At 49.3% G+C, this 22,192-nt stretch overlaps 5 protein-coding genes across 5 annotated transcripts; 3 read left to right on the top strand and 2 right to left on the bottom strand.

Annotated features, from left to right (window-relative positions):
* Window positions 1–6,891: 6,891 nt before the first annotated feature.
* Window positions 6,892–7,877, top strand: DFJ58DRAFT_671265 (uncharacterized protein; the record flags this gene model as incomplete). Its single annotated transcript, XM_041382938.1, has 4 exons — window positions 6,892–6,921; window positions 6,987–7,003; window positions 7,072–7,626; window positions 7,691–7,877. Coding segments are annotated over 4 exons (789 nt in total), but the record flags the coding sequence as incomplete, so codon positions are not given.
* A 1,160-nt stretch (window positions 7,878–9,037) lies between these two features.
* On the bottom strand, window positions 9,038–11,508 carry DFJ58DRAFT_871488 (uncharacterized protein; the record flags this gene model as incomplete). Its single annotated transcript, XM_041394313.1, has 7 exons — window positions 9,038–9,727; window positions 9,775–9,929; window positions 9,981–10,299; window positions 10,345–10,686; window positions 10,742–10,897; window positions 10,944–11,012; window positions 11,044–11,508. The coding sequence occupies 7 exons, from the start codon at window positions 11,506–11,508 to the stop codon at window positions 9,104–9,106; spliced, it is 2,130 nt and encodes a 709-aa protein (XP_041235660.1). The 3' UTR covers window positions 9,038–9,103.
* An 816-nt stretch (window positions 11,509–12,324) lies between these two features.
* On the top strand, window positions 12,325–13,868 carry DFJ58DRAFT_244014 (uncharacterized protein). Its single transcript, XM_041379430.1, has 3 exons — window positions 12,325–12,337; window positions 12,400–13,003; window positions 13,054–13,868. The coding sequence occupies exons 2-3, from the start codon at window positions 12,620–12,622 to the stop codon at window positions 13,456–13,458; spliced, it is 789 nt and encodes a 262-aa protein (XP_041235659.1). The 5' UTR covers window positions 12,325–12,337; window positions 12,400–12,619; the 3' UTR covers window positions 13,459–13,868.
* Window positions 13,869–13,950: 82 nt separating this feature from the next.
* Window positions 13,951–16,902, bottom strand: DFJ58DRAFT_823714 (kinase-like protein). The gene is made up of 8 exons (XM_041392129.1): window positions 16,679–16,902; window positions 16,378–16,612; window positions 16,128–16,308; window positions 15,919–16,093; window positions 15,168–15,869; window positions 14,960–15,078; window positions 14,745–14,910; window positions 13,951–14,691 (listed from the first exon to the last, which is right to left on the bottom strand). The coding sequence occupies exons 2-8, from the start codon at window positions 16,566–16,568 to the stop codon at window positions 14,234–14,236; spliced, it is 1,992 nt and encodes a 663-aa protein (XP_041235658.1). The 5' UTR covers window positions 16,569–16,612; window positions 16,679–16,902; the 3' UTR covers window positions 13,951–14,233.
* A 754-nt stretch (window positions 16,903–17,656) lies between these two features.
* On the top strand, window positions 17,657–18,345 carry DFJ58DRAFT_848143 (uncharacterized protein; the record flags this gene model as incomplete). The annotated part of the gene is made up of 3 exons (XM_041393586.1): window positions 17,657–17,691; window positions 17,737–17,828; window positions 17,870–18,345. 3 exons carry the CDS (start codon window positions 17,657–17,659, stop codon window positions 18,343–18,345), a joined length of 603 nt encoding a protein of 200 aa, XP_041235657.1.
* Between the last annotated feature and the right edge of the window lie 3,847 nt (window positions 18,346–22,192).

The following is a 22,192-nucleotide window of genomic DNA, read 5'->3' as shown; positions in this document are numbered from 1 at the left end:
CAATCGTGTTTTGTGCAAGGAAGAGAGTAAGTATGCATCCGTTGCGGTGTGGGTCTCTGATGTAACAATAGTTGCCATGTACTCCTCGGGTAAAGTGGGGAAATAGAGGCGAGTTTGCGCGGCAGAGTATGGAAGACAGCTTCGGGATGTGACTGAAGGAGTAACTCATGGTACTTTGTAACTCTGAGCTATACCAATGTCCGTTACGATCGAACAACTGCTTCGCTTCCCCATGTGGGTGGAGGAACACTCCACATGAGATCTGCGGCCTGTATTGCCGGGATAGATAAATTGACACTCAGCCTTGGGAAGCATTCGTATGTTCAGGCTGATACAGAGCAAGAAGAAATGATCCAGGCACAGAGCATCCTGAGAGGTAGTAAGAAATTAGATTCTTGGCGAAATGGTAGCTCGCGATCTGTGTCGTTTCGGAAGGGTGTTTTCCTCCTGCAAGAAGGATGACTTGGGGCTACTTGCGTTTAATCAATGCTAAGCGTTAGTCCTATCGATAACATATTGAGCTAGAACCTTCTCCTTCACTGCGATGAAGCAATTCATAAGGTTGTTCGAAACGTCCTCTGCACATGCGCCCTTGCTGTGTTCAACTTGGTCAGTCTCCCTTTGCCGATGGATCTATAACGATACAACTAACCACAGTAACTCGACCCAGACATGATGATGAATGAAGTGAATGAATGAGATTGCAAGATCCGGGTCCGTTCGGTTATGTAACATCCCGGCCAATGTTGTGTTGGCCAAACTCTTTGCGAGTCACTTGGAGCAGTTCTGCTTGGAGAATCACATTAACATTGTCTCGACTACCGTGCTATGAATACTCGATGTTCGCGATCCTCGACATATCCTATTTCTGAGCGATTTGGGCGAAGGCGCGCAGCGCCTCCCGGTCCCGAGTTGCGTGTCCTGCCAGATAAAAGGTGAGCTGCGAGGGTGGGAGGGAAAAAGAAAACCATCGCGAACTACTCATGACCAGGGATCGGGCGCAGTCCGGACCACCGAAGAGGGAGAGGCGATGAGCGATGCTTGAGTGTTGATACGAACCATCGCGTGTTTGAAAAGGGAGCGGTGGGTTGGGGAAAAGAGAAGGAGGAAGAACGTCGTCGTTGAGGACGACTGAGACGATACGGCGCGACGTTGCAGTACGAAGTCAGAAGGTTCGTACTGCCCCCCGACGCTTGCGCAAAGACTTAACTCTATTCCTATCACTCCGATTCCCCTCATGTTAGCATAATAGATCTATCAATCTTTGCGAGTCACTTGGAGCAGTTCTGCTTGGAGAATCACATTAACATTGTCTCGACTACCGTGCTATGAATACTCGATGTTCGCGATCCTCGACATATCCTATTTCTGAGCGATTTGGGCGAAGGCGCGCAGCGCCTCCCGGTCCCGAGTTGCGTGTCCTGCCAGATAAAAGGTGAGCTGCGGTTCCCAAATGTCTAGGAGTCCGACGACGCATCGAGCGAACCGAAGATACCCATAGAACTAGGAGGAGGATGGATGCTTACATGAAGAACCCGTCACCGAATGCGGGGCATTGTGTGCCGCAGGAATTCATCTTGAATGGCAGGCGTTGCTTGAAGGTATGGTGCGAGAATCTGAGCGTGATCTCGAAGATAGATCTGGAAGGCATCACTGGCCCATCTTCCCATCGTCTTGACGACTTCGAATGGGATGTTTCGGAGGAGGTATTCCAAGGTGGCGCCTATTCTGATAGCGTGGCCTTGCAACGGGTCAAGGCCAGCATCCTTTGCAGCGCGAGCGAGCCGTGTGATGAACTTCGTTTTTGTCAAAGGACGGTGTGCCTCGCCGAACTTATAGGAAAAGAGTGCGATATCGAAGTGGGGGTTGTTGATGTTGAGATGGTTGGATAATGCTGCCTCAGGATCAGTAGGGCCCTCTTGTTTCGCCCAGAAAACATCCTCCCCATTTTGCGATGTTTTCGTGCGGGGCAAATGAAAAACTGTAGTCGCGAGCCCATTGCGGTCTGTTTCATGGCGAATGTCGGATCGTTTGACATGAATGGAGGGATCGAATGATGAAAGGGTTCGGACCGTGAATTCTCCAGCTCTGGCCATTGAATAAAAGGCTGTTGTGAGACAGCTACCCACTGCGGCATCGAGAGGGTTGTTGGGGTCTAGTTTCTGCAAGATGCTAGTTATGAAAGCCACAGTGTAAGGTGGTCTTTTCTTCCTTCTTGATGACGAGGGCGTGAGGTTCTTGGCTGCTCTTAGCATGGCATCTATTTTGTCGTCATCTAAGGACCATGATTTTCCATGTAAGATGTGCCATGCACGAATACCGTGGACATAACTCGATATAGTTTTCCCTGAATATGATCCGGCTAAGTCTGAAATAAAAGCTGAAATGAGTTCAGAAGACGCTGGTGCACGCATGGCTTCGTTGATGGAATTTGAGTCACAGTACACATGGTAGGCAAGGATGCCACTTCCATATGCCTCCTGGGTGCTGCCGGCCCATGCGTGGATCATGACATCTTGAATGCGCTGTGCATCGGCGTGAGGAAGGGAAGATAATGATTCGTCATCAGTGGCTGGTCGCCATAGACGGAGCCTGTCCTTAGCTGCACAATGGGGTCTTAGGACGGAAACCCGAGGGCTGAGATTAGCAGGATAAGCCGCAATAAGCTTGCGTCGCTTTAAAGAGCTCTTCTCCTTGGCGACGGAGCTCGTCGTTGAGGTGCTCAGCTGATTCTCGCGAGCGGGCTCGGTCATTGACATGTGGGAGCGCTTTGACGTTCTTGCTGCGTGCATGGCACTCAGAAGGGATAGCGGGATCGTCGAAGTTTGTGATGAAGGGTTGGAGTGGCTGGGGAATGCTAATTGGGGGAAGCAGTAGGTCTGAGGGAGGGTAGATTCCCCTGGACGGAGCGTCTGCTGGGTTGTAGTTACTGGGTACATAGCGCGTGAGGAAAGTGCATTGTGCGGATGCAGTGAGCTCATGGATCCTTTTGAAGACAGTATTGGTGGCTCTGTTGCGGCTACGCCCTTTCCACCACCCTTCGACAACTCCTCGATTGTCCCCGAATATTTTAATGCAGCTGCCCGTTGGGCATGAACCGAGGAGTGCAATAATGAGGAATTCCATACCGACAGCCTCTGCCCAGCCAATGTCTCTGTCCTCGGCTTTCCAGCCTGGGAGGAGATGCCACGCTCGCCATCTGCCGTTGATCCAAATCGCGATGCCAGTGCCTGAGCTAGCGTCTGAGTAAGCCGAGGGGTCAATGACTTCGACGGGCCCTGGGATTGGCCGAGAGACGAGTGATTGAGAGAGGCTGGCTTTCCACCACCGGAGGTCATCACCTGTGTGCTTGGGGGGGGAACGAGGCATGTGTGGACGGTCGTGAAAGATGGATAGCATGGTTTCGAGAGAAACGAGGTAAGCTCTTCCCGCTGGGAGGACCAGAGAAGCATGTAAGAGTTTCCCATAAAGCTCCTGGACTTCCCGTAGTGTGTGCGAAGACCGAATCTCCCATTCCCTGATAGCTGCCACATACTTCTCCTTCTTGCTCTGTGGGATCGAGATAGAACGCGACTCGATGTCCCAAAGGAAACCGATAAAAGGGGCACATGACGAGAAAAGGATGTCCTTTGCCAGTTCCCAGGGTATTCCAAGAATTTTGGATAGGCGGTTGATGTCGTCAAAGCAAAATGTGAAGCGAGCATCTTCTGGCGATCGCGGGGAGGCTGTTGAGAGATCAATGATGGGAAATGAACAGTCTTCGTCAAACTCTTCAATTCTGCCGTCAGGCATGGTTGAACCACGATACCATTTTCGACCTCCTTCAATAAGCATGCCACCATTTCGTGCAATGATAGCAGCACGAGATTTGCGCAGGTTGTTGTAGCTGGCAAGGTGCTCTCGCAGAATCCGAATGAATAGGTGATCATCCACCCATTTGGATACAGGACCAATTCCTTGTGATCGGAATATGTCTGCACCAGCATCTGCAACCTCACCATAGGTTCCCGCTGATGCCGAGAACCCGAAACAAAAGCTAGAATCAATTGCAAAGCTGTCTTCTCCTGTCCTGATGACCAAGCCTGGCCATTGAGAAGGATGAAGAGGTACTGTGCGGTAGGCTTCAGCCACGTCACGAACAGCTGCCTGAGATCCTGGGGGGAGAGACCAGATGAGTAGACAGATTGTTGATGCTGTGCCCCACGTGCATGGATATAAGTTAGAGTCGATAGAGGAATTAATGGATGATACTGTAGCTGATGGACAAAGCGGGAATGAGAGGTTTTGTACGAGACGGAATCTTCCTGGCTTTCCCGGCTTAGGAACCATGGAGAGTGGGGCTGTCTGAAAAGGACCAATGAGTTCTTCAGTCTCTGATTTAGATATAGGTCCGATATAACGACCAGTGGAATATTCACGGTCCAGAATGGCAGTAAAGGCGTCAAAATGTGCATGTAGTGAGGGGTTATTAGGTGGGGTATAAGTTTGAGATATGGTTGGGACGCTGCCCATGAAACCAAAGCGAAAACCATTCGGAATATGTGCATATTTACGTATGAGATTTGAAGAAATGAGAAACTGCAGCCAGGCCTCAGGCCTATAGGGAGTGATAGCGTTAGATGCTCTCGCTTTGAGGGCAGTCTTGAGCTCCGTGATCCTTTGCTCCGCATCCTGAACATTCGTGCACATGAGTTCGAGAGGGGTTGGTGCATCCCTTGGGTCTCTGCCAGTCGTAGCAGATTTCGAGGCCCTCTGGATTGACCAAGTGACCCTCTGCGTTTCGACGACATCGAGTCTTGGTTCGTTTGTCCCATAGGAACTCGGATGCGCATTTGTGGATGGGGTGACGGAACCGGCCGAGGCATAGGGCGCAGGCTGATGGGCTGGTTTGGCCTGCGCCCGCTGGAAAAAACTGCTGCGACTTCTGTGGTTTCTTTGCCATTTGGTTAGCAGGGCGGTACGGGTGATAGCGGCCATCATTCACAAGAGGTACCGTCTCTGCATGCCCGTTTCGGCTGGAACTCATGTCTCTCCCCCGAGAACGGAAGGAAGTGTTGGGAACTGCAAGCGAGTTTTGCAACTGAGTGAGATAGAGCAAGCATGAAAGGATTCGAGTAAGCCAGGGTTCGAACAATTATACGAAAGCAAAGATTTGGTTAAACCATGGTATACAGGGATGTGCGAAAGCAGTGTGGGCATAAGCGAAGCAGCGGTTAAGTTGTTTGAGAGGGACACAGGAAAGCGGGAGCACAGGAGTTTGTGTCAGCATGAGGGTAGATAGAGCGGCAGCATAGCGAGCGCAAGCAAGGGAGAGCGGAAGACAGAAGACGAAGTCATATACATATGTGTTAGCACGTGGGAAGCAGATGGGAATTGTACCCCGAAAGCAGGGATAGCCAAGAGTGAAAGCATTTAGACAGCCAGCAGGGTCCGTTTCCGAAGTGAGATTGAATATATGAAAGAAATTGGTCAGTGATCGAATGTTGGTGGGTGACGCACTACGCACCATTTTGAGACCCTCATCTCGTTCAGCCTCCCATACGTCGTCAGATATCGAGTTGTATAGGGCATTATTGAATAAACCAATGTTGAACCCTTGGTCTTGCGCTAAGCGATCATGCCATTCACGGCGCACAAATCCTGCGTAGCGAAGCAGAGCCTTTTCTCCTCGTGGCCGCATGCGATGCTCATGGTTGGTAATGAGCGTGAAAAATAATGCTAAAGCCTGCTGATGCTTTTGCGGCCAGTTGTTCTTTTCAATGTGCACAAGAAAGCTGGTCTTTGCGAGGTCAAACTGCCGCCAAGATAGGTCATGATCCTGTAGAGCCTTCTGAGAGGCTTTGAAAGACGCGATCGTCTTGAGGGCAACTACACCATCCACTTTGGCGAAGCCAAAAGCGTCATCTGAGTCTGACGTGGACCTAGAGGTGGTGGAAGCCTCGTGGCAACCGTCAGGGCTAAAGTACCACAATTCTACATACTCCATGTTCTTGATCCTTTGGATAGCATACTGGGATGGGCGAGGTATGATAACGTCTGCAACAAGAGCCCCTTCATCAAAATCATTGATCTTGGGCTTTTTCTTCTCAGCTTCGCGCCTCTCTAGCTGTTCCTCGGCCTCTTTTTCAGCTCCTCTCGCGCTCTAACTGTTCTTGCAGGGTGCGAGCATCTTCCTCATTCTGTTGCTGCCAAAGGATAATGCGTTCCTGGCGCTCGAGTCTCCAGCCTTCAGCCATTTGCTCGAGTGCATCTTCTCTGGCCGTGCCCCCTGCCACAAGGGCGTTGAGCCATCCCGCGTATGCTGCTGACTCGAAATTGGGCTGCGCTTCCAGCGCTGGGTCTGCTAAGATGCGTTGCGTGGTAGGCCGGGTGAATTCGGAGAGTGTTTGCTAAGAGTGTGTTTTGGAGAAATTGACTGAGTGTTTCTAAGAGTAGTAGCAAGAGTAGGAAGAACGGAGAAAAGAGAAGGAGGAAGAACGTCGTCGTTGAGGACGACTGAGACGATACGGCGCGACGTTGCAGTATGAAGTCAGAAGGTTCGTACTGCCCCCGACGCTTGCGCAAAGACTTAACTCTATTCCTACACTCGTTCCTCGTTACATAATAGACTATCAACCTTACATAGTAGAGCTCACCATCACATTTACCTTGATGATAATATGACCGATGCGAACAAACCCGCGACTCGAGAGATTGTCCATGTCCATGTCACTCATCCAGACCGTGACAATCGTTTCCGCACCGCAGCAACTCCCAGCGATTTGATCAAAAAGAATGTGAAGACTTTCGGCGTACAATGTACGCAGTGTCAAAAAACTTTTGAAATGTTCGAAGGTGCTGGTGGTTGATATACCTAAACCTTTCATAGGCGCTCATCACATGTTTTCGTAGTGCAAGGGCGTCTGGTATTGCTCAAAAGAGGTAAGATCTGCGACTTGGACAAAACAAGGGGCTGACGTTACAACTTATGTATCTTCTTGTGATAGTGCCAAAAGAAACATTGGTGAGCGTTCTGTTCACAATCAATACACAGAGAACTCACTCCAGACCTGGACTCGCACTCCATGATAGGCCCGCTCACAAACCAGCATGTCACAACGTTGAACGCTCCTCAGGAGCCCTCAAATTCGTACGAGTGTTCTACGCAAACATAACGCTCATGATGTTCCTCAAAGTCGCCATCATTTACGACTGTGGTTTGCTCGACAACCCTCGGTTCGGGTTCGATACACCTTTCATGGCCCGTGTTGACATCGCCATTGAGCCAACTGATATCCTCGACTTTGCGGGACTCTATCTCGATAACGGGCCCATCGCGGAGAAGCTCAAAGGAATGGTGCAAGTCAATGTTGTCTCTGCATGGGATCCGAACACACATCCTCCCCTCACGCCGACGCGGCTGCGCTTATGGCGCGAGGCTCGAGCACAGTCCACCGCATCAGGTTACGGCAAAGATCCTGTTGGACTCATCGAGTTCCTCAATTATACAGAGAACTCTACCACCGCCGCGTTCCATATTTCCAGTTCTATCCTTGACGTAGCTAGGAAACGCGAGCCTTTTTTATGTTCTTCTGCCATCATGGGCAATCATCTTGAGAAACCTATGGATTCTGCGACATGTATAGAGTGGGTTCTTTGACCCCATATTGTGGACTTTAACAAGCGCGGCCCTTACCATCGTCTTGCATAGGTATATCAACTTGCATATTCGGGCCGATGAGCAGGATCAGTTACTTTTACGGACTGTGATGACGGAGCAAGACAAGGAAGTTATTCGCGCCGCAGGTCGCAACGAGGACTCGCTTCCCATCTCTCTTCTCAATTTCAAGATGCAAAGAGAACTCCTCTATGCTAACATAATGAAATTGAGACGCTAGCCAATTACATCCTCAGGTGTGCGTTTTCGTTTTTTAGAGCGCTAAAGTCTTTCTGATTGTAGCATGTAGACAGCAAACGACTAAATATATTCTTGCACAAACGAGGTTGGGTTGACTGAATTTTAGGACATGTTTGCAAATCATGTATTCTTGCGTTGTGTGCTTGTAAATTTGGATCTACTATATTACCGATTAGTTCAAGATATCATACGTCACTTCTAGTGTTTTTCGCGCTCATGATCATGTACGCTATTCATTTCATCATTCTGTAACAAAAAAAAACCCTCCATTTTCTCCCCACCCTATCTACAGGGCTTTGTACGCATACATCTGTTCATCATGTGTCTTAGCGCTGATATTCTTTTTGTGTCAGAATCTTTGGACCTTACCAACGTATTTACGGTGTCGGTCCCTTCGTTTTCACGTGTTTGTACTCGGCCTCTCAAAATTTCACAGGGTTGCTGTAACTTCAAGCACTTAGCAGCCGCATTTTCGCTGGCTCACTCCTTTCGTTGAACATTCCTTTCATTCCTACCCAGCGAGTGAAGCGGATTAGAAAACACTGGTATATTGTACTCATTGTGACCTTCACGACGTCTCCGCGTGTGCCGGCGCCCCGATCATCTGATAATCCACGCGCATGCCCATGAGCGACTCGCGCCTCTATTGAATGTTGAATGGCCATGCTATCACAGGCCATCACCCAGTCCCACCTTGGTAATGACATAACGCAATGTCGAATGTGGCCGCACCGTGCAACAACATGCACGCAGAACATGGAGATAACGGAGAGCAAGGAAAGAATGAAACGGATCTGGAAGACGAGGATGATAGAGACGAGATGGAGAACGGGGAGAGAAAGGAGAGGTGAGTAGACCTAGACCTGGACGAAAATAGTAGGACGAGGAAGAGGACGAGGAATGATGAGCAGACGAAGCAGATGACAACGGCGAAGCGCAGTATGGTAGGGCTGGGGTCGGTAGACTCGGTACATTGAGTACTTGTGTCTTTATGATTTGGATACTACAAATAATATTCTGTTTGAGACTTGCTGTGAGGTTGTTACAACGACGTGGAGACTTCATCACCGTACTAGTTCGAGGTTGTGACGACGAGCATAGCGGCCAGATGTAACCAATGCAATGGACATTCTTATTATTGGCAACTACAAGGTCACAACTACGAGACGCCAAGCTGGTTCTTTCTCGTACGAACAATAAAAAAAATCAACTATGTCGAGGCTTCTTCTTTGGCGGAGGCGATGTTTCATCTCCCGGTCTGGGCCTCTTCTGCTTCAGGAGGTTGGGGAGCGGACAAAGTTCTATACCACTAGCACACTGTTGCGTATAATCGAGATATCCTGCAGCTTCTTTGTGCATATCTTGCAGAAGAGTGGCGTCAAGCGCTAGCAAGGGATGTTCTGCCTCCGCCCTTCGATAGCCATTTCGGAGAGTTCTTGCGAAATGGGGAAGACGCCTGCAAACATCACGACATGTCTTTGAAAGGGAATTCTTGCAGGTGGTTTTAAGTACTCTATACTTGGTGAAGAAGTCCCGGCGTGATATGTGGCCGACCGTACCAGGGAAGGCCAACTGGAAATGTTTCCACTGACCTTGTACATCAAAGGAATGGTTGGCGCTCGCCGTGTCCGTGTCCGTGTGATAAAAGAAGATCCAGGTAAAAACCCACCATATGGATTCGATGTCGTGCAGGAAATTCATGCAAAATGGAGGGTCGAGTGGGAGGTCTGTATCAGGAGAATCTCTACCAGATGATGAGGGGTCGGAAGTTTCTGGCCAGAAATGGTACTGCTGAATTTCTACTTCCACCGCCATGAAATGTATTGTCCCCTGGCTACGAGTTAGCACCGAAAGAGATCATCTTCAAAAAATCTTACCGTTCGAACATCATGAGAAGTATGCGAATCTATCTTCTTCGCGTACTCGAAGTCACCCAATTTCCCGATTCCCCCGTTGTCATCGACGACCCAAATTGCGTTCCCGACGCTGAAATCGCGATGAACCCAGCCTGCTTTGTGCATATAATACAGTGCTAAGTCTGAATGAGCGACTGAGGAAAGGAGAGTGACAGTGGTTTGCTCACCCTTAAGTCCGCCAGACAAGCAACTCAGGTTGTCGGCCAAAGAGGTGATATCCTTCACAGCGACTCCAACATCATGGAAAACAGTGCGAGTATGGACTCTGCGTGGGATGCCGGTGTCGTTTCGCGCAATACCGCCCAACTGTGTGGGAAGAAAGGCAGACAGTCGACCAGAGTCGGGTACATCGCCTGCGCTAGGTAAATGTGGTCTTGCGGAGAGGATGGGCTGGAGATCGATGGACACCCACTTCCAGGTACGATCATGCTCTTCTCCAACCAGCGGGTCCAGCGTCACGTCTGGGGTATCGTCGATTATGACATCCTTCCAGAATCGGACTCAACGAAGTGCCTCTTGGCATCCGCCAACTCCTCCGCTTGCAGCTTCTCCGCACAGGAAGCCAAGATGTTTTCTAGTATCTCGCCCTCTGATTGACGTCCAACTTCTCTCCATGAATCTTTGATGGCGACCTTCTTTCCCCCAGCGTCCGTGGCTTCGTACACGCGAGTTCCACGCCCACCCAGAGTCTGCGCCATAGGTTGCAAGTTCCCGCGTCGTGGTGAACACTTCGTCCCCGACGGTGAACTTATATCGGAATTCCTTCCCGTCACGGATCCGCTCGACAGTGGGGTCCCATCCGAGCTCATTCATAGTAGAAGACGCAGACGCTGATCCAAGAGCGTAAAAGAGAGAGATAACACCGTCGATATTCTAGATGTACCATGCCTGTTAGTACCCTGACGCACAGCGCGATACATTTGTGTACCTCGAAGAAGTTGATAGGTTCTGTAACTGCGAGGCACGCACGATTGCTGAGCCACAGTCTCAATTGCGTGTTCTCGATTGTGATACCAAATGCAAACCGCCGACAGGGATCCTCCCGCATGATGCTGTGGAGGCTCCAGATTATTTTCTGTTCGTCCTAGAGGCTTTGTGAGCGGACGCCGACAAGATCTGCAATAACTTACGTCTCGGAGAGACTCGGTATCCTGTTCCTTCTTGAACTCGAATGGCACAGCAATGTCGAACCAATGGATCTTGGGCTCAAAAATTTTTATCGCTAAGTACAAGATATCCATCAGGCCTGGAAGTATTGTTGCGCTGCGAGAGGGGTGTTCCGTTTGGGTTTGTTAGAAATGATACTCCACGATCCGGGACTTCGGCCAAAATTTCAGAGATGATGCGACCGAGGGGCTTAAACACATTCTCTTCGGACCCTTTCGATTTGGCAGGTGGGGTAAAGTCCGTCCATCGCAGGCCACTCTCGTCGTCGGTGAGAATCTTGCTCTCTGTATTAGTCAAGTTGTTGCGTATTCGCTGCAGATCTTGCTGAGGCGGCATGGTACCAACATATTTCACTAGGCAATCGAACGGAACCTGCAGATACCATCCCAATTCAGCGAGAACAGTAATGCGGCCTAGTTTCAGATCCTCCGTGCGATGATCAGCTTGTGAGGTATGACGAGCGAATGGAATTGTATCTGGCGGCAGTATTTGTGAGTTCTGTGATCGTGGTGTATGAGGGGTGACCATCGTGATTCGATGAGGCGAGTAAGGACAATCTGGCTTTGTGGAAATGAAACTGTTATTATTCCAGGACTGTGGCTGCAGCATCATATGTAGAGCTTAAATCCTTGCCAGTAAACGGATTGGCAAGTGTGGCTACGTACCTCACAGGGACCAAGAGGAAGTCGTACTCTAGTAGACTAGTAGATCGGTGGAGCAATTGTGCGTTGTAGAGAACGTCCGGGAGATGGACACTCTTGGGGTAACTCTGTCACGGACTCTAGGGGTATTGTATGGGCGCACCACCAGGGGCGGATGATGGACATTGAGAGCGCGATGTGTCTGAAACTCCGACGATTGAGCCGAGCGGCTGACACACTCCCAGAGTGAGACCTACAAAATCCCCAGAGTCCGTGACAGAGCCTGAGGTGCCCCCAGAGCGTCCATTAGCCTGACTTTCTATCGCGTCAAAATTATCCTCGAGGAGATCCTGAGTTGTATAAAAACACGTCAAGGAGTCGCGGGGGAGTACATGGCAAGATTGAAAATTCGCCTTCCGAATGTCCTGTTGCAACTTGGTTCGTTCGCATGACATTGACGCTGGCTGCATCCTTAGCGCACAGCGCTCATAACTTTAAAGTTTCAATCGACGGGCGCTCAAATCGGTTCAGTGACTTCTCACTCGTATCCATCAATGGCTGAGACTAGCTGCCCATCTCAGGCTCACCTTCAAGTTGTGAAGAGAGGTAACTGCGAACTGAAGTTCAAAGCCGCAGGGTTACTCTTTCTTGCTGAAGAACTCCAGATTTACATCCTGGCCTTTCTTTCTTGCAGAGATATCCTTCGTTGTACATCTGTGAGTTACAATCTTGTGTTATTTATTCTAGATGGACTTTTACACTGACGATTCTCTTGCAGGTATGTAAGACCCTTCGCCAGACGTACTTGTCATCATCCGAGCTTCAGTACATCGTTGAGCTCAGTGGCCAACATTTACTCCCCGTCCCCAACACGGATAATCACACACCTATTTCCGAGCGCCTACAATTCTTGCGGGACAAAGCCCACGCATGGTTCAAGATTAACTACCATTCCCTCGAAAAAGTCACCGGTAGGCATCTCTGCTGGTGGGACGAAGATGACTTGGCCACGATCATTCCGATACTACCAAAGTCTTCACGACAAACAGTCGAGCTGTGCAAAGATCATTGAGTTCAGTAATCTCGGCTCCCAACTCAGAGAAGCTCGATGTGTTCATGGACCCAGCGCAAAACTTGTGCATGTTGTTGATGAGACACTCTACATTGATCTCAGAGCCCTGAATGGTGATGGTGTTCACCCGCAAGCTGCTGGACAGAGGTTATTTCTGTCGGTGCTGCAGGGATACGATGAAGACCGCCTTGACACGGAGATCGCAAACCTTAGAGATTTTGGGAGGCATATCGCTTTATTGCGGAAGTCTCTATCGTTTCATACGTGGCAGCTGCAGATTTGGGATTGGCAACATTCAACGACATCCAATGTGAGCCATGGTCAGAAAGACTCAATAGTTGATTCTCAATTTAATTTTAGTGCTTCCTCAGTGGCGACCTAATCCCAATCGATCTTTGTTTCTTCGGAAATAATAGGTTGCTCGTTGTCGGCGATACTTTGAAGCTCTATTTAATCGAGGATGTGTCTCAGATGCCACAATTCCTGGCGTGTTTTCTCATACCCATCCCGGTCACACGGCTCTTCCTTCCGACGGAACCGCAAATACTAGCCCAGCAAACGTACACATCAAACCCCGAACACCAGCTGCTATGCATGACTACGTTTGAGGATAGAATAAAGAGACAGTTTCGTCTATATCATCTCCACAAGGATTTTCTTCGATCTCGACGGATCGGCAGTAGCAACGCCAATACCGTGGAATCGTTGGGGCCCTTCAAATACTCGTATTTTCAAGCACAACTTCGAAGGGAAATTTCACCTTAGTGGAAATTGGGTCCTGCAGGGATTCCCCGTCGGCTCTCCCCAGGCCACGTCACGTTCAGGTCCAAGACACTTCATGTTGCATATGATAGACTTCAGCCCGCTAGCCGTGACGAACAGGCGAGGTCTAGGACGAGTGGTGAAAGAACCATCTACGATAGACATCAGTAACTTCACTGACAGTCCTCAGGAGACTCAGAGCTTGATAACGTCTCTGCCTTACGTCGAGGTCGTATTGGACAGAAAGTTCAAACTTGCGGAGTTGGAGGACATATGGATTGACCAGAATCGAATTTATTTGCTCCTCACAAATTACAAAACGAATCCAGTCCGTAGCAAGCTTGGGGTCATTGATGTTTAGAGCGGTATATTAGTTAGTTGTGAGAATAGATCATCGGCCTTGCGTTTAGACATGTTTGAAAACTTTACGATACGTCATGAATACCTGCACAAATGCTGCTAAAATGAATGTAGCGCAGTACAGTCCAAAAATTATCAAGAGCAACCAAACTACTTCTTTATTAGCATACAGGTCAACCTTCATCCACTTTGTGAACTGCAGCTGCATACTCTACTTACTACATTTCTTGGTATAGAAACTCTACGTAAACAAGGACACCCAAACAGCAGGGCAACTAAGTACTAATGTTCATCGCGTCGCGGTCTATGGGTACAGACAGACTGAGATAGCAACACAATATGATGGTAAGAGATGGGGGAAAAAAGTGCTACGGTATAGTGGTGCACACGTCTATGTGCAGGACAAAACAGGAAATGGTTACCGATTATGTGTTGGCTTTGACGAGGGGGCATTCGCATTCTCCTTGGCGGTGGAGGATGACGGGACGGGAGGTGCAGATAGTATGGGCGCTTGATGCGGTTGTGCCGGTTGCCGCTGCAGTGTGCCATCATCACTTCCGCTACCCGCCTCCCCGACCGGCTTCATGGCATCTACCTCATCGGCATCAAGTACAATTTGCTGTGAAGACTTGCGTTTTGCAGCCTCTTCTTCTTCGGCCCGCCGGATGACATCGATCTCGCCCTGCACCGTTATACCGTCGAGCCATGTGTGATGTACAAGCTCAAAGGCTTTTGCACGGCGCTCGGGTTGCAATTGGAGCATCGGGGTGAGGAACGCAGAAATAGCATCAGCTTCGTCCTTCGGGAAGAGGTATTTGTCGTGGAGTACCGCTTCAAGAGGCCAAAATCGGAGCTTGTTGATATGTCGGAGTTCACCTAGAAGTATGGTACGGTAAGAGCGTATCGGAGGGCATTTTTGAGAAACTTGCCTTTCCGATTGAAGAACTCCGAACTATACTTCCCTGAAAACGCGACTGATCTCGGGATTTCTCTCAGCAGCTCTATGATCTGAGCGATGTGGTCATCATCTTTGCTGTACCGTGGGCCTGGCGCGGGATCAAAGAGATAGTCTCCCCCGGTAATAAGTTCAAATACCTAAGGCGTGTATGAGTAGCATACTCTGAACGATGATTGTTACACATACCAAACACGCAATACTCCACACATCCGCACTAGTCCCCCACTTAGCGCCAAGGATGACCTCCGGACAACGGTATTGCCGGGTTTGAATATCATCTGTAAAGTGGTGCTCGACCCAGGTAGCTACGAAGATAGAGAGCACCGCCGAAGCGAATGTCAATGAGCAGCCATAAAAAACACAATAACAATAATATAAAAGGAAAGGTACCAACCGTTCCCAAGATCCGCAATTTTGACTGTGATCTTCGCGGTGCTCTCGAGCATGCTAGACGTTGTAGATGTCTCTGCCAGTACCGAATCCATAGACATGACAGAGCTGGAAAGCTTCGGATCGACAGCATTAGGCTCCACAGATGCTTTGGAAGTCGAAACAGCATGTGGCTGAGAGGATGTTGTGACTGGAGGGTGGGAGGGGGCCATTTGTGTCAGTAGCGAAGGCCCTGGAGGATGGGCAGGGTGAGGTGTTGTCGTCTTGTTAAACCCGGATGGATGCAATGAGACATTTGAGATACGCTCTGCAGTCACCTCTGTCGAGTCTGCGCGCTTGGAAGACACGTCCATGAGGCCCAACCCTGTTGTTGCAGCTGATCCAGCTGATCCATCCTTTGCCACCGAACTAGATCCGTAAGATCCGGGCTTGGAGGTCGCCTCACCATCGATCTTGCTCATACCAAACGCAAGCTTGTCGAACATGGGGCTACTGCCGAATGACGAGGATGGGGACGGTAGGGGCTGAGATCCGGTGATAAAAACGGATTCGGAACGAGGCGTCTGGTTGCCACCACGACCTTTGGAAGGTGGTACGCCGACGAGTCGGGTGGGTGGTGATGTGGCATTGGCTGACGCGGCAACCTCATTCTGGATGATAGATTCGACGTCATCGATACTTATAAGAACGTTTTCAGGCTTCAGGTCTGTCGGAACATGGTCACGGGGCCCAAGGGACAGGGAAAAATAACGGACCGGTGTGAATTATGCCACAACAACGGTGCATGTAATCCAAACCTAGGAGGACTTGTTTCGCAATCTGCTTGACAAGGTGCATGGGGACGCCCTTGTTTTGATGTCGTTTGATGAGGCCGAGGAGATTTTCGCCTAGGACTTCAGAAACCATGCAGACGTGAGTTCCGTTAGGACCCTTTATGTCGGAAGTGATCCAAAAATGACATAACATGTGATCGACCGGGATGTGTGTGGGCATGGGATGAAGGAGGATTGGGGTTATCAGGGGTTGGGGCAACGGGATGAGAGTTAGATGTGATCAAACGTTGGAGCAGTTTGATCTCATCGAGAGCGGTCTCGGTGTACCTCGGCGCGGACTTTACGATTTTGAGTGCGACATGACGATTCATTCTGATCGGTTAAAAAACAGAAGGTCAGATAGACGGACTACGCGTGGGGACAAAAGTTGTGCCTGCTTACTTTGTGTCTTTGGCGAGCCATACTGTTGAGAAATGGCCCCAACCGAGTTTCCTAACCACGATATACCTGCCATCTGAAAAAGAGTCACCGATGTGAACAGGATGGTAGCCTCCCTTGACGTAGTCCTCCCAATCTTCTTCGTCTTCGGTCATGATGGATTGGGAGTGAGAAGAATAGGACGCGTGAGACATAGTGAAATTCGGGTATGCTGTAAACGAAAACGATAAGGCAAGTTCTGTCAAAAGAATACATAGCAGGCGATGATAAGACTATGTTTGATAGCAACGGGAGATAAGCACACCTGGAGCGTCTATTTGGGTATACCTTTCGCTATAAATCTGTAACAAACAAGAAAATCGACGACGACGACGATGATAACGACGACGACGACAACGACAGCGACGACGATGACTGTAAGTCTGAGAGATCGACCAGCAAAATCGCTTTGCCAATCACATACAAGAATCTATATCAGAACAAAAGACATGTGATTGGCTACCTTTGCTGACTAATACTCGACCAGATCTAACCGAAAGTGCTCAATTGCTACGAAAACTTTGTCAGTTGAATAGAGGTATCTACTAGGTCACCGGTCAAGAGATGCATCGAGGCTATCACGGTCCGTTATTTGTTCCAGACGTTCTTGCCAAACAACCGCTCTATTAGGCACCATGACCACACGCTGGTCGGCTCTTTCAACGAAATTTAGTAAATGGGTTGTGCAGACAGAGGCAGGTAGTCCAAATCTCCACCTTTTCGCCAACGACCCTCCTTCCGTTTGGAGTAAACTGATACGTTTTCCCCGCACGCATCGACGTGTACCCGTACGTTACACGTCATAATCACCACAGGCACTCATCTGCCTCATGTAATCACAATGGGTACAAACGTTGTATCAATGGCCCCTGCCGTCAAAATACGTTCCGTGTAAGCCACGAGATCGTATTCTCGAAACCAGATTAACCATCTGGGTATGTCTCTGCCTTGTGTTTACCTCTTCAGGACTTCCACGAATAGCATTGCATGCCTTAAACACGTGTACAAGTCATGACTTTTCCTGTCGTCCCTGCCACTTCCAGGTCACATACCCCAGCTTTCATAATCCTCATCCATTAATTGATGCTTACGCCCTCCCTCATCCGGTTCGGATTACACGAGGCAGCGCCTTCCAACCTGTGCTATTTATCCTTTAACTTCGCTGATCCTACATTTGTACTCCACAGCTTATCAGCATCCTGTCAGGTGCTCGATCGTACCTATACTATCCTCATCATCGTCCATGGGTCCTTTTGACGACCTTGATGATGAACAAAGGTATGTTACAACCAAATATCATGATGTCCCTCTCATCCCCCGTAGGATCAGCATCGCTAATGAACACCCCAACGATCTCGAGTCTGGGCCATCCTCTCCGTCCTCGCCACCCAGCTACCTCCGTCCTCGTCGTCAGAGTAAATCAAATTCCCGCATCGGTCACAACATACCACAACAGATGGAGGCTCAAGTAACCACCTCCTCGCTCGTCTCATCGCTCGCGATGATGAGGTCCGCGAAATCAATGCTCTCCTAGTCGTCACTTCAGAACGTCTTGAAACAGAGTCTAACCGGGCTAACAGCTCAGAACGCCGTGCGCTCGAATACTTCAACCGATTGCGTCAGGCAACTGAAAATCGTGAGCGAGCTGAACAGGATTTAGCTCGTCATCGCGAGGAGTTGAAGCTGTACAAGCTCCAGCTTGAAATGCACAAAAGGAGATTTTTCGGGCACAGGAATATCATTAATCAGGTTTCTGCTCAGAAGTGTGAAGCCGAGGCGGATGCTGCGAGAGCCAGAACCAAAGCAAGGAAGTTGCAGGAAGAGAAGATGATGATGATTGCCCACGGAGGATGGCAGGCGGCGTGGTTACAAAGAGGGCCTAACAATCGGACGTCGGCTCGGCTTCGACGAAGGAACCACGATAAGATATGATGATGAACCGGCCCGACGAGTGCATCGGTCTGCCGTCCAACCAGATGAAAGAGACCAAGAGAGGAAGAACAATCAGTGCACTCCGAACGTAATCATGTACGCGCACAACCACGGGCGTACCCGCGGTCTTCAAGACAGTATGTAAACAATATATACACGTGCAATTGTGCTCATTTTCTATTGACAGGCGTGCGCCCGGAGTCTCCTCCACCTGTTGGGCAGTATGGTACTGCGTCACACGCAGTTGCTGTTATACCAGTTCCACCACCGCACTAACCCCAGTCCGGTCCTATTCTCCTCCAGGAAGAATCACGACGCCCTCGTCGTCAACGAGTCCCTCCAGCGGAGAACGTTCACCCTGCGCAAATACGCACAGCATCTAGCCACTCAGCCGATGTTCCTCAGGATGGTTGGATACCACGAGCGGACCCACAGACATCTTACATCCCAGTCCCACCGCCACACACGGACTTTCTCAGCCCGTAGCCCGTAGCTCTAGCACACACTCGCACGACTTAGACAACCACCCACGTCACGGTCCTTCGTATGATGCCGGGGACTCAAACTACGTTCTTGTGAGACTCGCGATTTCGCATATGCCCCAACCTACCTACCCCAATTCCGGTCGCAAGCCTACACACTCCATCTCTCATGTCACGGTCGACGTCGACGCATATGTCTCAATATGAGCTTGTAAGCGCCCCTGTCGAACGACATGGAACATCGCTTCGTCAGAGGTATCTTCCGCGCACACGAGAAGTGAAAGCATACTGAACGACATACGTCATCGCGCGGTGGATATCACCCCGAGAAAAGTCGGAAGGAGGATTTAATAGAACAATGGCGTGCAGACCCAGAAGTTGTTGCTACAAAGCAACTCCTGGGACGGCCATAAGAGAATTTGTGCGATTTCTTAACCAGTATTCAATGTCAGAACACTAATTTTAATCCTCGTTTAGCAACATGTACCATCTCCCTGGACATCATCGTCCCAGGGAGTCAAACATACCCGTCCCATATACTGATTCACGTCCTTCAAGTCGAGTAGAGTCTCAACCATCGCAAGGTCCTTCCCAGAAACGGAGTCCACCGCGGATCAAGAAATCCACTCGACTACTTCAATATCAGGCAACGTTTCCAACAGCGAACACAATCGGCCGCCGTGTTTCCAAATATAACTGTTGAACCCCGGTATGTGCTCCGATATGAAATGCATATTCTGTTTACATGTTTTAATAGTCCGATGAGGCTTCGACTCCATCCGAGCATACCAATCATTCAACCCTCGAACTTCTAAGTCCAGACGCGGCACTTCGGCCCTTCCCCCCGTCTCAACGAAGAACGTTCCCGGACATCCGAAAGACATTCACAAAGACTCCACAGCACCTACCAGTCGACTGCACCTACGCAGCCTTCATGGCCAGCAGGGTTCGTGCCCGTTTCAGGGGCACCACCCGAACCGGTCTCTCAATATCCTCGCTCAAGAAGTCGAGGACCTGATGAACATTACCAGATGTCGCCTATTCCTGAGGGTATCACATACCCTAATTCGCCGCTGCGTGCTCCGTCGTCTCATGGACATCGTCGCCTGCAAGAGTCTGAGTCTGAATCGAGCTCGCCGGCACCTCTTGAGAGACCGATATCACTTTTTTCTGATCAGGATGGGTGAACAATGAATATTCTGTTATTTTTTGTATTTGTAGATTTGATTTTGACACATTCGCGCACTGTCCTTACACTACTGTATGAACTCGTCTTTTCTTTCCAGCCAGTGACTTTTTAGATGCGCTTGTTAGTATGCGGTCCTTGGGTATAGCTTTGATCATCGGCAACTACCACCAAACTATGATAGGGGTTCTGGCTGATGACTCGCCAGTAACTCACGTCATTGGAGACCCTTCGACGTCAAGCAGTGCTACTGATCGATGGCGATGATCTACGAAGACGACTGATCGAGATAGAGAGGAATAGAGTGCTTGGACATGTGTCGAAACTTTAGCTGTCTTATTAGTAAGCCGTTGCTTCATACTCGGTGGCACTGGCTTACTTTTCTTTCATTTTAAACTCTTCCAACACACGAAGCTCAGGGCCCTTACAGCGTGCTAATCATGATGCTATGCTCACCCTAATTTACGGAACACTGTTCTGTCTGATCCGTGAATGTTTGACTTGAGTCAATCATTCAATGCCAGTGACAGAATAACAGCAATACGCATACATCCCTCAGTTCAGAAGAGTCACTGACATCCGCGAAAAGCCCTCATTCAGACTCGATTTAGACTCATCCGAATTCGCACCAGAGCTTGCACCTGTAGATAATGGGATCTTGCGAGGTACAGACCATGCCGCGGGCGAACTCATTGGAGATTCGTCATATAGGAGCAGCTGGCTGTGGATATGGACCCTGCATCCGAGAAGTAAGGAATGTTTTTTTATAATGGTGGTTTGCGCACGCTCTGCATTGCTTACAGAAAATTACTCCAGGAGGATGGGTTCTTGCACTGGCTGCTCACTCTTAATACGCTATTGAAATTGTGAAGTGCTCGTTGCATGCCGATAGCGCTCAGGAGCTACGGCAATGAAGGACAGCATATTACAGAACCCCCCTATCCCAGAAGCCATTGCGATTTGTCATTCTGGAATTGAGCTCTGGATACTCTCCGTCTTCTCACAGGATAAGCTGCGGACGGATCGAGATTGATGAGTGTTTTCTCTCCCTTTTGTTTCACGTCTCCTGGATCTTGTTATGGCCCAAGGTTCTCTCCTGAAGCAAGATATGGAAGTCGTATTTCTATCTGCTGATACTCCTGAAGGCATTGGCAATTGTGGGTCATACGTCGATTCTGAGCTCCACCTGCCTCGGAAACAGTGGAACGCGGGTTTGTCCTTGGCGCTAAAGCTTTTGCGGTTCGTTCAGTTTCGGAATTTTGCTGTAGCAAGTTCACGAACAAAATGTACCCTATATGATCTCCACCCGCAAGTTCGGACTCGTCAGTGAAAGACCTATTGGCATCCTAGATACAATTCTTATCACTCAGCATCCGATATGTGCATGAACAGTGTTGAGGCGTCTGTGCAAGATTGTTTTGTAGTTCAGCGCTGCACTGGTAACGCGTTTGCAACCTGGAAACCGTGTGCACCAGTCCCCCCTCAACAGATTATAGACGAATGAAGTCTATATCGTTTCTTCTTACTATGATTGTGCATGTTCATTCATTGTTTTCTTGGTTTACGCATTTGACAGGTCTAACCAGCTATTATTATCGCAGCTATCCCACGACACTTTGACCAGTGCTACAAATGTATCGAGAGTCGATTATCATTGCATTGAATCTATGCTCGGACATCTGGTGGCTAGCATAGACCTCTTTGGCTGCCGTTCAGAGGACAACCAAAAGCGCTGAGTGAAACAAGTCCCCAGCATCTGGTACCTACTCTCTCCTCTTAAAGTTAATCCCCATGGACGGTGAGGCTTTCTCATTTTGATGTGGGCAGCTATGTGCGCTTATCTTGATTTCGGCGATACTGCAGCGGACACCCTACTGTAAGTATCCTGCATTCAACAAAAAAGATACCATTGTACAGTGGTGGGCAATAGCCACACTGCAACTGTGGAACAATTTCTTATGTCAGTTCTTGTCCACCACAGAGCAGCCGATCGAGTCAATAACACAATGGCCTCCACAAGTGGACATCCACCCAAACAAAACCTGTCGATCTGTGGATTCTTATACAATGGGTTATATAAGACGGATCGTGGCAAATGGTTGAGCGCTACCAACAGCTCTTAATCATGCATAGCGCTCTTGCAGTCGACGATATCGTTTACAACATACTACAACATGTC

This window comes from Suillus subalutaceus, assembly GCF_016647625.1.
Source record: "Suillus subalutaceus strain FC151 chromosome Unknown DFJ58scaffold_275, whole genome shotgun sequence".
In the NCBI taxonomy this organism is placed as follows: domain Eukaryota; kingdom Fungi; phylum Basidiomycota; class Agaricomycetes; order Boletales; family Suillaceae; genus Suillus; species Suillus subalutaceus.
The sequence above is the reverse complement of the archived record's forward strand: the minus strand, read 5'-3'. Positions and strand labels throughout refer to the sequence as shown.

Excerpts from the sequence above, each read along its gene's own strand:
- DFJ58DRAFT_823714 (XM_041392129.1), bottom strand. The coding sequence starts at position 16,568 with ATGTCTCACGCGTCCTATTCTTCTCACTCCCAATCCATCATGACCGAA. Across the intron at positions 14,911-14,959 it reads TGTGGAGTATTGCGTGTTTG|GTATTTGAACTTATTACCGG; the intron begins GTATGTGTAACA and ends TACACGCCTTAG. Across the intron at positions 14,692-14,744 it reads GGAGTTCTTCAATCGGAAAG|GTGAACTCCGACATATCAAC; the intron begins GCAAGTTTCTCA and ends CCATACTTCTAG.
- DFJ58DRAFT_244014 (XM_041379430.1), top strand. The coding sequence starts at position 12,620 with ATGACTTGGCCACGATCATTCCGATACTACCAAAGTCTTCACGACAAA. Across the intron at positions 13,004-13,053 it reads AACATTCAACGACATCCAAT|TGCTTCCTCAGTGGCGACCT; the intron begins GTGAGCCATGGT and ends ATTTAATTTTAG.